This window comes from Rattus norvegicus, chromosome 10 (genome assembly GCF_036323735.1).
Source record: "Rattus norvegicus strain BN/NHsdMcwi chromosome 10, GRCr8, whole genome shotgun sequence".
NCBI classification, from domain to species: Eukaryota; Metazoa; Chordata; class Mammalia; order Rodentia; family Muridae; genus Rattus; species Rattus norvegicus.
The window spans coordinates 11,506,927-11,522,500 of record NC_086028.1 but is presented as its reverse complement, the minus strand read 5'-3'; the positions used below and the strand labels follow the sequence as shown (position 1 = coordinate 11,522,500).

The 15,574-nt window shown below is 52.4% G+C and overlaps 1 protein-coding gene and 1 long non-coding RNA gene across 8 annotated transcripts in view; one reads left to right on the top strand and one right to left on the bottom strand.

Moving 5' to 3' along the window:
• LOC120095030 (uncharacterized) overlaps window positions 1–2,437 on the top strand; it is a 4,665-nt gene extending 2,228 nt beyond the window's left edge. Inside the window, exon 2 of the long non-coding RNA XR_005490019.2 lies at window positions 1,908–2,437. This is a non-coding gene — a long non-coding RNA (uncharacterized LOC120095030). The remainder of the gene's footprint in view (window positions 1–1,907) is intronic.
• The window catches only part of Tfap4 (transcription factor AP-4), an 18,553-nt gene extending 3,294 nt beyond the window's left edge, over window positions 1–15,259 (bottom strand). The window contains exons 1-7 of one of the 7 annotated variants that reach the window (XM_039086268.2): window positions 5,645–7,271; window positions 5,305–5,492; window positions 3,670–3,835; window positions 3,480–3,578; window positions 2,949–3,119; window positions 2,090–2,230; window positions 506–661 (exon numbers count right to left, since the gene is read on the bottom strand). In XM_039086268.2, coding sequence (XP_038942196.1) covers window positions 506–661; window positions 2,090–2,230; window positions 2,949–3,119; window positions 3,480–3,578; window positions 3,670–3,744 — 642 coding nt within the window. In that variant the 5' untranslated portion in view covers window positions 3,745–3,835; window positions 5,305–5,492; window positions 5,645–7,271. The other 6 variants (XM_039086267.2, XM_006245819.5, NM_001108267.2 and 3 more) reach the window with 6 other exon arrangements.
• Between the last annotated feature and the right edge of the window lie 315 nt (window positions 15,260–15,574).

Genomic DNA, 15,574 nt, shown 5'->3' with positions numbered 1-15,574 from the left:
GTGGGCAAAGACACTTGCCACCAGGTGTTATAAACCTGAGTTTAGGGCTGGAGAGATGGATCAGTGGTTAAGGGCACTGACTACTCTTCCAGAGGAGCCGAGTTCAAATCCCAGCAACCACATGGTGGCTCACAACCATCTGTAATGGGATCTGATGCCCTATTCTAGTCTGTGTCTGACAGCTACGGTGTACTTATAAATAATAAATAATTAAATCTTTAAAAAAAATAAATAAATAAACCTGAGTTTATAAGTCTTCTGACCCTTCGAGTCCAACATGGTAGAGAACTCATTCCGCCAAGCTGTCCTCTGCTCACCATAATTCCAAGGTGCAGGTAGACAGACACACACACACTAAATGCCATTTTTAAAAAGACCTCTCCAGGCACTCAGATCTCTTCTCCTCCTACACAAGCACCATCTTGCTCTTGGTCCACATCCTACTTCCTGGTCTCCAGGAAAAAACATGTCCTCCCACAAGCCACCCTTCCCTGAGCCCACATACCTGCACGATGGTGTCCAGATTTTGCCGGGATGTAGAGACAGAGTTGATGACTGAGGAAGGACCCATAGTGACAACATTGATGTGGTGGGAGGAAGGCGGGGCTGGTGCAGGCACAATCACGGTGGGGTGGTGGGTGGGGGCTGGAGGAGGCAGGAGCTGCAAGACAGAGGTCCTCAGTTTTCCCTACTAGTTCCGGCCCGCCAAACTTCCTTACTCACGGGGTATCTGCTAGTTCGGATTTTAAATGCCTCTCCCCGCACCAAGTCCATGTGATAATGGCTTGGTCTCCAGTGTGGCAGTGTTAGAAGACAGAAACCTTAAGAAGCCCAGCCTACAGTGAGTGTGGTGGTGCACGTCTGTAATCACAGTCGTCAGGAGGCCAAGCAGGATGAGGACAAGTTCAAGGCCCACGTGGGACACAAAGCAAGTCCCTCTCTTAAGACAAAAAAATAATATCGGAGTCTAGTGCTTTGCAGTGGAGCGCACGTCTTTAGTCCCAGCACTTGGGAGGCAGAGACAAACAGATCTCTGTGAGTTCGAGGCCAGCCTGGTCTACAGAGTGAGTTCCAGGACAGCCAGGATGCACAGAGAAACCCTATCTCAAAAAGAAGAAAAACCAAAAATAATAATAATAATTGTAATTATAATAATGGAGCCAGGTAGAAGTTCTCTAGGTAACTGGGCTGGCACATCCTCCAAGAGCACAGTAAGAGCCCGGCTTTTTGTCTTTTTCTCTCTTTAGTTTACAAGTCATGAGGTGAGTGGTTTTGTTCCTGCCATGATACACCACCTCACCACGGATCCAATCTGAAGCCTTCGAAATTCGAGCCAAATTCCCCTTTCCCTTTATGACTTGGCTCTATCTGGTGCTTGCTACAGTAATAAAAAGCTGGCGAGTAGAGAGGACCAACCAATCCACGACCCCACGGAACCCCTCGAACACTAGGAATGAGAGGAAGAGCAGCGAACAGCTTCCGTGCATCCTGACCCTCTGGCCCCTTTGCTTGCGGCTCAAGAAGCACTTTAGAACCTGATAAGTGACTGTTAATAGGCACTCTGGCTGGGCATAGTGGCACACACCTTTAGCCCTTGGAGACAGAAGCAGATAGATCTCTGTGAATTCAGGGGTAGCCTGGTCTAAATAGTGAGCTCCTGACTCAAGAAAAAAGCAAAAAAAAAACAAACAAGCAAACAGAAAACAGTACAGAGAGTGGGGCTGAGATGTAGCTCGGTGGCGGAACATTTGCCAGATATGCAAGCCAAAGAGAAAAAGGAGAGAAAGAGAAAAAAGAGAAAGAGGAGGAGGGCAGGAGGAGCATAGTTCCTGGATTAAGACAAAGAAGGTTCAAATTCCTGCTCCAGAGCAGGTTAACCTGACCTTTCCCTATTTTATTTTCCACAGCAATAAAACAGCAAACAGCTGAAGCTTCAAAGGACTGCCGTGAGGATTCTACTCTACCTTCCGATCCTCCCAAAACACCTAAACGCGGCATGCCTGTTTGCACCTACGTAGTCTAAGGCCCGCCAATGGATTCTGAGATCCCTACCACAGCCCAGGGGGCCCCTCCTGGAGTCTCCTCTCACCTGGGTCCGCAGGTGCTGCTGTTCCCGCTCCAGCTTCTCCTGGTGCAGCAGCCGCACCTGCTCCTGCTGCTGTTGCAGCTGCACCTGCTGGGCAATCACCTTGAGTTTTTCCGGGTACATGTGGGCCTCCAGAGAGCGCACCTGCAGGTGGGACAGCACAGCACTGAGAGGTGGAGCAGGACTACACCTGCTCTACCAGCTGCAAAGGCCGTTCACTGACACCACAGGGCAATGCTAAACCTAGAACCCTGGCAGAGTGCGCCCTCTTCAGGGCAGACAGAAGACAGTCCCCTCCTCACCTCTAAACTTTTGTCTCTACCGTTTCCAATACAAAGAAACCCCCTTTCCCTTCTTGTCTGATTAGCTGGTTTCCTCACAGAAGCTATGAAGTGCACCCTAAGGAACCAGGTCAAACTGTTCCTGGTGCCAAACAACTCCAATGGAGTCTTATTTCAGCTGTATTTGTGTGTGTGTTTGTGTGTGTGTGTGTGTGTGTGTGTGTGTGTGTGTGTGTGTACACACGTGCGTGCCCACACATCTGCGTGCCCGTACATCTGAGTGTTCTGCCTGGAGGAATCCACACCATGTACACATCTGGTGCCTGTTTAAGTCAGAAGTGGAAGATGGCGTCAGATTCCCTGGAACTGGGGCTGTGCGTGGCTGTCTGCCACCATATGAGTGCTGAAAATTGAACTGAACTCGGATCCTCTGTAAGAACAAGTGTTCTTAGCCACTAAGCCACCTATCTCTCCAGCGCCTAGAACAGACACTCTTGTGAATACTTGAAGGGAGGAACAGACCACAGAATTCATCCTCTGCGCCTGGGCACCACACTGGCCAGCAGAGGGCGCTGCCTCACCTGCTCTTCCAGCATCATCCGCACGGAGCGCTCCTTGTCCAGTTGTTGCCGCAGCTCGATCATCTCTCTCCTAAGGTCCTCAGCTTTCTCATCCTCCCAGATGTCGGGTGAGCCAATGCCCTCGTCCTTGTCTTCTGCCCGCCGCCGCTTCGGGGATGAGCCACTCAGCTCCTGGGGAGGTTAGTGAGTAAGCTCATACAACCGTAACACATCCAGGGGTCACAGGGCTCTATGGAAAGCCCTCCAAAGCTACCCGATTCAGGTGGACTCACACTGGAGAACCCATTCTGCAAACCCACCATGTACCCAAATGCCAGGCACGGAAGAAAGGCCTTACTTTCTAGAACAGTCACCTGCTTCCTCCAGAGCCTGCTTCACTATACTTCACAGATGAAGAAACAGGCCCAGGCAGGAAGTAGGCAGGTTCCGCGGGTAAGATAAGACTGATAGCCGTCCCAAGATAATGAAATAGGTAATGGCTACACAGAAGAGGAAGGCAGGGTACTGCCGGGAGGATTCCCCATCCGGTACCTGGATAAAACGCTTGAGCTGCGTGTTCTGCTGCAGGAGTCTAGTCTTCTCCTGCTCAAGAGAGAAGATGTATTCTGCTGTCTGCTGGAGAATGGCTGCCTGAGGGTAAGAGGGAAAGAGTCGGACTGATGGTCCTCTCCCTGTGAGAGTGTGACACCTCCTCCGGGAAGCCCTCCCTGCTCCTGCCCACCTTGCTGAGCTTCTCTCCGTCTGTGTGGGGAATAAGGGTCTTGAGGGACTGGAAGCCCGCGTTGATACTCTGCATGCGCCTCCGCTCGTTGCTATTGGCAATTTCCCGTCGAATCCGCCTTTCCTGGTCCCTCTGGGTCTCAGGAGTCAGTGGAATGTTGGCTAGGCTGCCCGGGTGGGGGGAGAACAGGAGTGGATTCGAGATAAATATCCTCTGAAGTTTACCTCCAGAAGGCCACTGCCCTCACAGTGGATCACCAGAGGGCCCTAGATGTATAACCTGCATCCCTTCCTCGTTAGAGGCCTGGACTCTGGCAGATCCCCCCCAAGGAAGACATAGGCTGTGCCCTGGGATGCCCAGTGAACTGAAGCAGCTGTCTGTGGATGCTGTCTGCTCAGAACCCATGCCCTTCCCTGACTTCTTTCCTAGAGTTCTGTTCTCTAGAAGAGAGACTTGGCTGTGTCCAGGTATTAAGACACAGGGTTCACAGCTGGGCAGACCTCACCTGCCATCCTAATATCTCCCTAGTCAGGCTGGAAAGGTCCAGAAACCTACATGGCTAATCCCTGTGGTTCTAACACAAGAGGACCCCAGGCAGCAACCAGAGGCAGTTCTTGGGGCTCTTGGAAGGTCCTCGATGTGTCTACCTGGCCCACCGCTTTCAGTAGCTTGTATGTGGCAATACTGCCTCCTGCCTGCCCACCGCCATAGCTGTCTCCAGCCAGAAGCCTCCAGCCACCATCCACACCACCACTGTGAGTTAAGAGTTCGAAAAGGACAGGACAGGCAGCATTCACTCCACAGGTGGAACAATGGGTCCACCACCCCTCGAAACAGTTCTGTTTTATCCCGACCCACTCCACGGAGGTAGATGACTCCGTATAAGGAACTGATGCCCTCTCATGCTATGGACGACGTTAGCGCATGCTGCAGAAGCAGCAGCTAGGCAGTGGGGTGAGGGAGAAAGCAGCCAGCAGTGGAAGGGCCCAATGCCACTGCTCCCAAGGGGGTGGGCCTGTGTGTGGCCTGGAGGAGGTATGCCCCCCCCCCGCCCTCCCCTGCAACTCCCCCTCTCCTCCATGGCCTGATGGCTTCCAGATGCTGAGCTCTCAGCAGAGGCCTCCAGCCCCACCCAAAGCCACAGCCCTGGCCTCTTCCTGAGGGGCCCTCCTAGGGTGACCTGTTCCAGGCTAGAGTCAAGGGAGCCTGGAACATACCCTGGACCTGGGAAAATAAAACAAAAAAGGCCTCTGACACCTCTGTCTCACTGATGTGGGAGTCTGAGGTCAAGGAGGTGGCAGGTCTAACTCTCTTGCCGAGAGCTGGCCCCAGCATCTGTCCCCAGGGTGGAAAAGGGGGCTTCAAGGCAGCCCAGGAGGGAAGCGCATCTGTAGCAGCTGGAGACAGCTGAAGCCTGTCCAGTCCTACACAACTTACCCCATCTGTCCTGCCTCAGCTCCCTAAAGGACCGAATCCCTGCCCCTTCCAGGGCCTCAGCTTCCTTTCCCAAAAGAAAGGACAGCCAGCTGGGAATGAGCTCCCTGTTGGCCGCTGCAGGAGGCAGGAGGCAAAGCATCCCCTTCCCGCTTCATCAAACCCTTCATTCAGGGCCCAAAGCCCAGGACCCCAGCTCACCCTCTTCCAGGGTACACATCCCTCACAGGACCTGGGGATGTGAGGAGTGGGATAGGGCCCAGGTCCCCCACTGGACAGATGAGGTCTCCCTTTTGTTAGAGCTTAGGAGAGAGGGAGGAGTCCAGTTCTCCTGCTTCAGGCCAGGATGCCTCTTTTCTCCCAGTCCCCCAAAGGGGAGTGATGGGCATCTGGAAGGAGACAGGGATTCAGAGCAGGACAGCTGGCCTGGAACACACCTCCTCAGGAGCCGGTGGGCCCTGTGAGACAGATGTGCTGCAGCAAGCAGTTAACGCCACAGGTTTAGGGACAAAATGAGACAGGAAGACATGATAGTACACACCTGTAGCTTCAGCACTGAGCAGACTGATGCTACATGAGTGAGAGTTTTGAGGCCAGCCTGGGCTACATAGGAAGACTCCGGTCTCAAAAACAAGTAAGAAAAAGATGAGGTGATGGGCATGGTGGCAACACGCCAGGAACACCGGCACTTGGGAGACAAGTTCAAGACCATCCTCAACCACATAGCAAGTTCAAAGTAAGCCTGAGCTCCATGCTACATAAGACCCTGTCTCAAAATTTAAAAAAAAGTGTGTGTGGGAAGGCTGAAGAGATAGTTAAACCATTAAGAGTCTTTCCAGTCCTTCTAGAGGACTTGAGTTCAGTGGCTCAAAACTACCTGTAACTACAACCTGAGGAAACCAACACCTTCTGGGCTCTGTAGGCACTCATACATATAAACAATATAAATATATATATATATACATACATATATATTCATTCATACATATATACATAGAGAAAGAAAGAGAGAGAGGTAACAGAAAGCAAGTTTCCCAGTGATTATAACCCCTACCCCACCCTAGGTTTGTTGTGGGAGTTTCCCCTACAACACCAGTCTCTGAGCCCCTGCTTATGGTGCCCCAAAGGCTAAAACTGACCGAAGACTGGGTCTCAAGAGAAAGCCTTGTAACCACCCTTAGGCTACTTCAAGAGCTACCCTAGGGGTTGGGGATTTAGCTCAATGGTAGAGCGATTGCTTAGGAAGCGCAAGGCCCTGGGTTCGGGAAAAAAAGAACCCCCAAAAAAAAAAAAAAGAGCTACCCTATCCAAAGTGCCTCAGAATACAGGAGTATATGTTTTAAAATAAACAGGCCTGAATCTGTAGCTCAGTTGATAGAGTGCTTGCCTAGAATGCTCAAAGTCCTAGAATCAATTCCCAGAACTACCATTATGTTTAAAGGGGGGGGGGGCGGGCGGAGAGATGGCTCAGCAGTTAAGAGCACTGACTGCTCTTCCAGAGGTCCTGAGTTCAAATCCCAGCAACCACATGGTGGCTCACAACCATCTGTAATGGGATCTGATGCTCTCTTCTGGTGTGTCTGAAGACAGCCACAGTGTATTCATATATATAATCTTTTTAAAAAAAGGGGGGGCTAGGCATGGTAGCAAATGCCTTTAATCACAACATAGGCAGAGGCTGGAGGATGAGTTCGAGAACAATCTGTACTACATAATAAGACCCTGTTGTTTGAAAGAACCAATAAATAGGTCTGGAGAGATGGCTTCCCAGCTAAGAACACTTGATTCCCAGGGAGTGGGGAGAGAAAGGGAGGCTGCTACAGTAAAAAGTGGCATTGGGACTCCAGAGTAGGGCAGAACAGGCTCTATACCATATCCCGTACACCAACTGTGTGACACCTTCCCCAGGGAGGGAGGGTCAGGCACCCTGGAGTTGCTGGACCAATTCTTTTTGTTGTTGCTGTTCTTGTTTAAGACAAAAGTTTCACTCTTCTAGCCCAGGTTGGCCTCAAGGCAGTCCTCCTGCCTCAGCCCTCCAAGTGCTGTGCAGACAGCCAGAGCAGGGTAGAGCCGGCTCCTACAATTTGACCCACCAATGGCTGTGCGCTCTATTAAGGCTCACACACAACCAAAGGCTGTACAACTAAGCAGGTGTGACTGAAAGCGCAGACCGATGGGTGGACTCACCCTCACGCCTGCAGGTCCCACTAGCTCAGCTATCCTTGAAAAGAAATGCAGCCCTGGAGCCAACGTCAGCTCTCTCCCCATTCCCCGGAAGATGCACTATCTGGGGAACCTCAGAGTCCCAGGTCTGAAAGGTTCTATCACAGAACTCCCAGATGGTAAACACCTTGAGTCTCAGAGAGCGAGCAGGCCTGATCCTTCCCAAACATTCCACCCAGCCTCTGTGCTTAAGAACCAGGTGCTAGTTAACATGGTCGCCCCTGGACCTAGTTGTCAGGACAGTCTCTGACCTCATAAAGCCGCAGCTCTGCCTGGGGACTCGGTTTGACTCAACTACTCATTCAAACAGCCTGGGAAGCTCCAGGCGACAGAACTAACACACTATATGCTGGTCCTGGTGGACTGCAGGTAAGCTAGTGTGTGCCCTAGCGGGTAGTGTGACTAACTGCGAATTACCCCTGGTGGAACGCTGATCCTGCCTGCTGACTAGCCTCACTGTCACCTCCAGGTGACATTACACTAGAGAAAGTAGATTTCCTTACATACATGCCTATAAATTCCAACTCACGGTAAGTAATCATATGAAAAAGCCCCACAAATAAATTGTGTGCCCTTTGGGACAGTTACAAAACAAAAAAAACAAAAAAAAAAAAAAAAAACAAAAAAAAAAACAAAAAAAAGAAAAAGCCCCACACCCTCAAAACTTCGGATTCCCCTAATGAACACTGCGGGAACGGACCTCCGGCATGGGGTGGCGCTAGTCTGTGATGACAGCCAGACTGCTGCTGACTGCCACTGCCTGGCTTCAGGAATACAGAACTGGGCCGATGGTAAAGAAACAGAACTAGGCCACCCAGCCTAAGAGCGGGGTCATCACTACCCCTACTGAAGGATGGCAGCCCTCCAGCCAGATGCCCGGGAGCAGGATGCAGGCTGGTTGTTCACATCTCCATCCCTGACTAGTACCGGATCCTCCTGCCCAGCTTAAGCCCAAAAGAGCCCCATCACCGTCCACTCATTTGCCTGGCCACGCCCTCTAACTGGCCACCACCAACTCTCTTTTCTCATGGCCCGAACCCACTTGGCATGCCTAAAACACCCAGCATTTGCAATCGAAGCAGGGGAAGGCCACATGGTATTTTCTCCCATACCCGGAGAAGGAGCGATAGAAGTTCAGCCCTCTTTCTCCTGTAGAGGCCACTCCCTCTACAGCCCTGGCAGGCCCTGATCACCTCTCCTTGAGACATCTCTTCCCCAGCAACTTCTGCCCATCACAGAAAGCCCGCGCAGGCGCAGACGCCCACACCTGCCCGGACACTCGCTAGCTATGGAAGCCGAGCGGCTGAAATCTCTCCATTTCGGCTCTCCTCGCTTCCACACAGAGGTTACACTGCCTTACACTGGGTCATGGTGAAGTTGGATGGAAGTCAGAGGAAGGCTGGGCGGTGTAAGAAGAGGAGGAAAGAATGGCCCACTTCCCCTGAAGTTTTCATCCAGCTATCTATCCAAGACAACCTCTAAGGGAACAGACCAACCCTTCATCATCACAAGTCGGTGACCTGCCGAGGACGGCGGCGGTCGGGACTTCACACAGTCTGTATCCTTAGCCAGCGTCAAGCTGACTCTTCATAAATACATGGCCAGAGACAACAAACATGCCAAAGTTCTTCTTCTTCTTTTTTTTTTTTCTTTTTTTCTTTTTTTCGGAGCTGGGGACCGAACCCAGGGCCTTGCACTTACTAGGCAAGGGCTCTACCACTGAGCTAAATCCCCAACTCTCATGCCAAAATTCTTAATACTCTCTAATGACACCTCTCTCCCTCTCTTCCTCTCTCCTTCTTTTAAGACAGGATCTCTCAGTGTAGCCCTGGTTGTCCTGGAACTTGCTATGTAAACCAGGCTTGCCTTGAGCTCTTAGAGATCCACCTGCAGGACACGGGGATAAATCAGATAATTCGGCTTGTTCACAGGGACCTGGACCTTATCTACTGAGCCATCTTGCCGGCCCTTAAAGGAACTTTTTATTAAAGAGTTTGTACGATACCCAGGATGACAGTACATGCTAGACCCTCCAGCAACTTGGTAGAAAGCAGCAGGATTGGGAGTTCGAGGTCATCTTAACTTACAAGTCAAGTTGGAGGCCAGCCTGGGCTAAATGAGAACCTATCTTTTTTGTGGGGGAGGGGTGCACTAAGGAGTTAGCTGAGCCACATAACCGTGGGGACCTGAATTCAGAGCTCCTGCATCCACACAAAAGCTGGGCACTGCGCATCTGCTACTTCAAAACTCAGGGGCTGGAGGGTGGGGGAGGGGGCGCAGAGATAGGTGGATCTGTGAAGCCGGCCAGCACAGATGCAACGGTGAGCTCCGGTTCAGTTCAAGACCTCTTCTGAAAATATGAGGCCTTGAGATCTAACATTCCCCCACCTTACTTGCTTAGGACTAGGTCTAAAGGTCTACAAACAAGGAGCAGACGCTGGCTGTGGAATTTTACCTCAGTAGGAAATGCTAAAGAGGAAAAAGGATCCCAAGTTTGAAGCCGGCCTGGGTCCCTCCATCTGAGCTGAAGAGATGGCGGAGAGCAGGCAGTTGAAAAGCTGAGAGAACTGACTTTTTCTACTCCAGAGGACCCAAGTTCAGTTCCCAGCACCCACACAGCAGCACACAACTACTCCAGGGGATCTGTTGCCCTCTTCTGGCCACTGAGGGCACATGTGTGGTAACGCAGATACGCATACAGGCAAAACACCCACGCGCATTTAAAAACCTGAGATTAAGAAAAATTAAATAAAAATATAAGCAAACAAATAAGGTGGAAGAATGTTAGGGATCAAGTTCAGGATAGATGGCTGAGGTGCTACCTAATGTATCAAAGGGGATGCTGGCCACCAGGCTCTCCCAACATCTCTCAGCACCTGTTACAGAGTCATGGCTGGCACACCCCACTTCCTACCCTAAACTCTTCCAGCCCAGGGACTAGAATGAGCTTCCCATCCCCCAACCTCTGATCCCTATTAGCTACTGTCCTCTTGGCATTCGGGTACCCAGGTACTCCCTCTCTTTGCTCTCTCTCTCCTCTCATGGCCATGTTCAGTCTGGACCCTTCCAGATCCCTCCGGCTGCTTTCTTTCCATGTCTACAATAAACCTCCTCAACTGTACCTGGGAGCAACTGCGGAAGTCACCTATGCACATGCACATACATGCATGCACATGCACTTACAAGGATGGAAACTTCCATGCACCTGCTTTCCAGAGTCTTGTACTGCCTATAATATATATCTCCAAGTCTCACAGAACCATTAGGTCCAAAACTTCAAGCAAGACATCAGAGTGTGCCATTCTGCCGGGCTCTTTCTGGTTAGCCCGAGAGGCATAGGAGTCAGACAGAGAGGACCCAGCTAAGCAGGGAGGGGTGGAGCAAAGTCCAATAGCCTGAAACAAACCAGAGTCCATCCACCATAAGCTCCTGCCCAGCCCACACTCCAGCCACCACGGCCCTCCCAGCTGTAGCTCCAGCTGAAAATGAACACACCTAGAGGCCGTGTTCCTCCATACCCCGAGTACCACCAACTGTCTCCTAGCAAGACAGGCTGAGGACCTGTGTGCCGTAGGCAGGTTATGGTTCCTCAATCACTAGGTCTGACAACACCCAAGGGTATTGCCCTCCAGCAACACAGGTCTGGAGAAAGGAACAGAGTGAAGCCATTGAAGCGGGAGTACCAAAAGGCCCAGGGATAGCAAACTGAGGTTCCTACTGTCAAAGCCTATGCAGGATCGGGTCCAGAATGACCTCTCCAGAACATGAAGCAAATCAAGCCTCACTTCCCACTACCCAAGCCAGCTCAGAAGATCCAGCACAACAGCAAACTTAGGAGTCAAGTCCAACTGTACACTTGCTCTGACTGGTGCCTTTCTTAGCTTCTGTATCCATCTTTACAAAGAAACCAGAAAACAAATGAACTCATAGCAAGAGTCCAAGAGTTTTGTAGATTGCTGTTTTGTACCTGCTGGGCCCTCAGGTGGACCTTAGTGCCAGCGGAGGGAGGGGAAGGAGGATGGGGGATGGAGGGGGGGGTTGTTGCCAGCTGCTACATCTATCAACAGGCCCTAGGTATTGGCTCTCAACTTGAAAGTAAAGTGTGATCCCTGCCTGGGTTTTATACCTATGCAGCAACCTGCCCCACAGGCGTTGCTGTCTACCAACCAGCCGTGCCACTCAGCGGGCTCCTCCTCCTCCTTCAATCCCAGCCTTGCCTGGCTGGGGTGTCGGAGCACGTGGCCCCAGCCCTGGGGAGCCATTACGCTCCTAGAGTAGCGCGGCAGGCAGAAAAGGGATCGTCGGTTTCAAACTTAAGCGCGCTGGAGAAACCTCTCCTTGCGTGCACCACCACCATCCCCGCCCCGACCCAGCCGGCTCGTAGGGTTCAATGAACAGATACCACGGCCGGCAACAGTAATTCCAGACAGGACCATTTAACAAGGGTTTAGGGAGATTCGGCCACTGGTCGGTCGCGATTTAATAGAGGGGGGATCTGGGGCAACCTAAGTAGGTCCAAGTTCACTAAGGGGTGTCTCAAGAGAGCTTGCAGACCTCCGACCACCCACCCGGCCAGGAGATTCAACGCTTTGCGTTTATGACTGGGGTACAGACGTGGGACAGCAAAGTTTGCAGAGAACCACAGGCAACAGGGAGCAGACTTGAGCCTAGAAGCAACCTAAGATGCACTCTCCCCAAAAGGCCTCCCCACCTGGCTTGCTTAGCCCACCCAGTTGGCTACGACCAAGCTTTGTGCAAGTAAAGCGTGGCCCCGAAGCGCCTACAAGTCCCACAATGCAGCACCGACCCGGCATAGAAAACTACAGCTCCCGCGAGGCCGCGCGCAGAGGTCCGCCTACTCCAAGAGGGCTGCAGAGTCACGTCCAGGCCTCGCTAGTAAACAGCACCCGGGCGCGGGCGGCGAACGTGCGACTAGTGACTGCCAACGCGTGGGGAACCGCGACTTCCCTGCTCGAAGCATGGCGACTAAGGGTCCACGTACGCCTCGCAGCCTCAAGCGAGCACGCCCCCAACCCTGCTGCAGCTCTGTTCTCTGCAAACGTTCACACCACCCGGCTCCCCGCCCCCCCCAACCCCGCAGCCAGGAGCGACGGCATGGCAGCATTGTAGCTGTCCTCTCGCACGCCCCGGACCCCCCAAAAACCTCCTTAGAAGAGGGTTCCCAGAAAGCGCGAGGAAGCAAGGAAAAGGAAGGAAGCAAAAGCTGGCGGGGGGAGGAGGAAGCGTTGGGTGAAAGCCACCAGCAGCAAGCATGGCCGGGACTGCTGCAGCACCACGTGGGTCTGTTTGCAATTTACAAACGTCGCGACTCGCCCGCCTGCAGCGGACAAAAGTGGCCAGAGCCTCACGGGGTCTCCCCGTTCCAAGGGAAGAGAGTCCCTAGGCAGCGCAAGCAGGGCACATAAGACTGCGGCGGACCCGGTGGCTAAGAAAGGCGAGCGAGGTCGGAGGCGCGAGCCATGCGTGCGCACACGCGCACCCGCCCGGGCGGGCTGGCCGGGGGCTGCAATGGGAAGGGGTTGGGGGGGAGGAGCAGTACACACCTACAGAGCCCTCCTATCACTTCTTTCTCTGTTTTCCTGAAATGTTGCAAAGAGGGCACCTTCTGAGTGGGCACCATGAAATACTCCATAGCGATAGGCCCCCCTTCTGTGCACGAGCCAGGTCTCGCGGTCAGCCGGAGAATGCAAGATGGAAATCCGAATCAAAGGGCAGCGCCGGACGGAGGTGCAGAATCGGCCGGTCCCAGATGCTGGCGGCAGCAGCAGCGGCGAGGGGAGGGAGGCGGGCGGGAGGGGCGGGAGGGAGGTCTCTCCAGCCTGCCTCCCCGGGCGTGTGTATGTGTGTGTGTGTTTGCAGCTGATCAGATGTCTGTTTCAAGGCGGGAAACAGCTGGTGAAAACTCAGCACTCCCCCGGCCTCCTTCCGCGGAGTAAGGAATTGCATGTAAACAAAGGACTATTTGCAGCGCCCCCCCCAGGGCGACTGGATGCTGGGGCGAGAAGGGCGCAGGCTCCTTGGGACCGACTGCAACATGGGTCTGCAGACTTAACCCCGGGATCAGGGGTCCCTGGTCGACAGCTGGCTGTGGGGGGACACGATGTGAATGGAGTGAACAGAGGCCCAGCTACATGCGCCACTATGGGGTGATGAGGTCCATCAGCTGACAGGTTGGCAAGCGTAGCTAAAAAGGAAAAAAAAAAAAAAAAAAAAAAAAAAAAAAAAAGGCCAGCCACTGCGCGGGATCCCAGCCTGTGCAGTCCAGGGTCCGGTGAGGACTGCCCAGTGCGGGGTCTTTGCGCACCGCTGCCCAGGAGGACGCGCGCTGGGCGGGGCTGCAGCAGCAAAGGGAAGGCTCTCTTGGGTGTGTGCTTCAGGCTTTTGCATTTTCATGATTGCCACTGCAAGCAGCGGAGCCACTCTGGCGCGCTCCCTTTCGAGCCGACCCGGGCCCCCTGGAAACTTGCGTCATAGCCACCGCTTCCCACAAGTAACTTGGGGCTGACTCTGACCACCCGCCAGCCTCCTCCCTCCATTTCTGCCCAGGTGGCTGCCCCGCCCGGACTCTAGCTGGAGCCAGGAAATTAGAGTGCGAAGGGTACAAATGGCACACAGGCAGGTGCGCAGGACACCTCGAATGTTGGAGCTGCTATAGGAAGAGAGAGCAAGTGGGAAGGAAGGGAAAGGCGGAGGCAAGCCAGAACAGCAGCGGCCCCTGGGGCAGGCTGCCAGCGCGGCCCGAATATCCATTAGAGGTCTGGTGGTGGCTGCCAGGTCCTGTCCTGCCTCTTTCACTACCTTATTTTCCGGATTCGCGCGCAGCGGGCTGCAGCTTCTCATTCATGGGGAAGGCGAGTTGGAACTTGCTCCACCGCCAGAGGGCGCTCTCTACAATGGGGGAGTCGTGGTCTGGGGCGAGGGAGGGGACATTTTAGGGGTGAGCTTCCGTCCTCTGCCACGCCTCCACCTTCCGGTCCCGGCCCTCCCCAGACTCCTGGAGGGCTTGGCCCCAGGCTCAGGAAGCCCACGCCTGCCTTGGAATGTCCTCACTCCAGCTCAGCTCCTTTCCCTGCGCCATCAGTCGCCTTCCAAGGCTCCACCCAAATCGCGCCTCTTAGTTGAAATACTTCTATTAATAACAATTGTTAGGTATTATTAGAAAACATTGTTTGATACTACCAACATCCAGAGCATGGCTAGTTAGTTTTGCGCTCATATTGGTCAATCTTCAGATCAACCTGATAAGCAATTTCTCTAATCTTAGATCCCAGATCAGTTAGCACCTAATTCTCAGGGAGACTTGAAAAGCAGCACTTCCTAGCGGCTGTGTTGCGCACCTGTAATCCAGAATTCTAGCACTTGGAGATCGAAGATAAGATCGTGCATCCAAGGAGAGTTGTAGAGACTGTGCCTCTAAAAGAAACAAAGAGATCGGAAGGGAAGGAAAAAGGAGGGCAGGTGAAATGACTCCATAGGTAAAGATGTTGACCTGACCGTCAATCCTGACGACCTGTTTTTTATTCCCAAAATCCCCATGGTATAAAAAAAGAGAACCAAAAAAAATAAATAAATAAATAAAAATAAATAAATAAATAAAAAAGGGTTGGGGACTTAGCTCAGTGGTAGAGCACTTGCCTAGCAAGCGCAAGGCCCTGGGTTCGGTCCCCAGCTCCAAAAAAGAGAGAAAAAAAAAAGAATAAAAAAAAAAGAGAGAACCAGCTTCCACAAGTTCTCTTCTGACCTTGGCGTGTGCACTATAGCAGTAAGTACGTACATACATACATACATAGAAATTAATTTTAAAAAGTTTAAAAGAGGAGCTGGGGATTTAGCTCAGTGGTAGAGCGCTTACCTAAGGAGCACAAGGCCCTGGGTTCGGTCCCCAGCTCCGAAAAAAAGAACCAAAAAAAAAAAAAAGTTTAAAAGAAAGAAAGAATATGAAAAGGCTGGAGAGATGGCTCAGTGGTTAAGAGCACCGACTGCTCTTCCTGAGGTCCTGAGTTCAAATCCCAGCAACCACATGGTGGCCCACCACCATCTGTAATGAGATCTGATGCCCTCTTCTGGTGTGTCTGAAGGCAGCTACAGTGTACTCATATACAATAAATAAAATCTTAAAAAAAAAAAAAAGAAAGAAAGAAAGAATATGAAAAAGGGGAGCATCCTTGGGAAGCTCTATTTCACCCCATCCCCCACCCCGACAGTGTTTACTTTGTAGCCTTGGCTG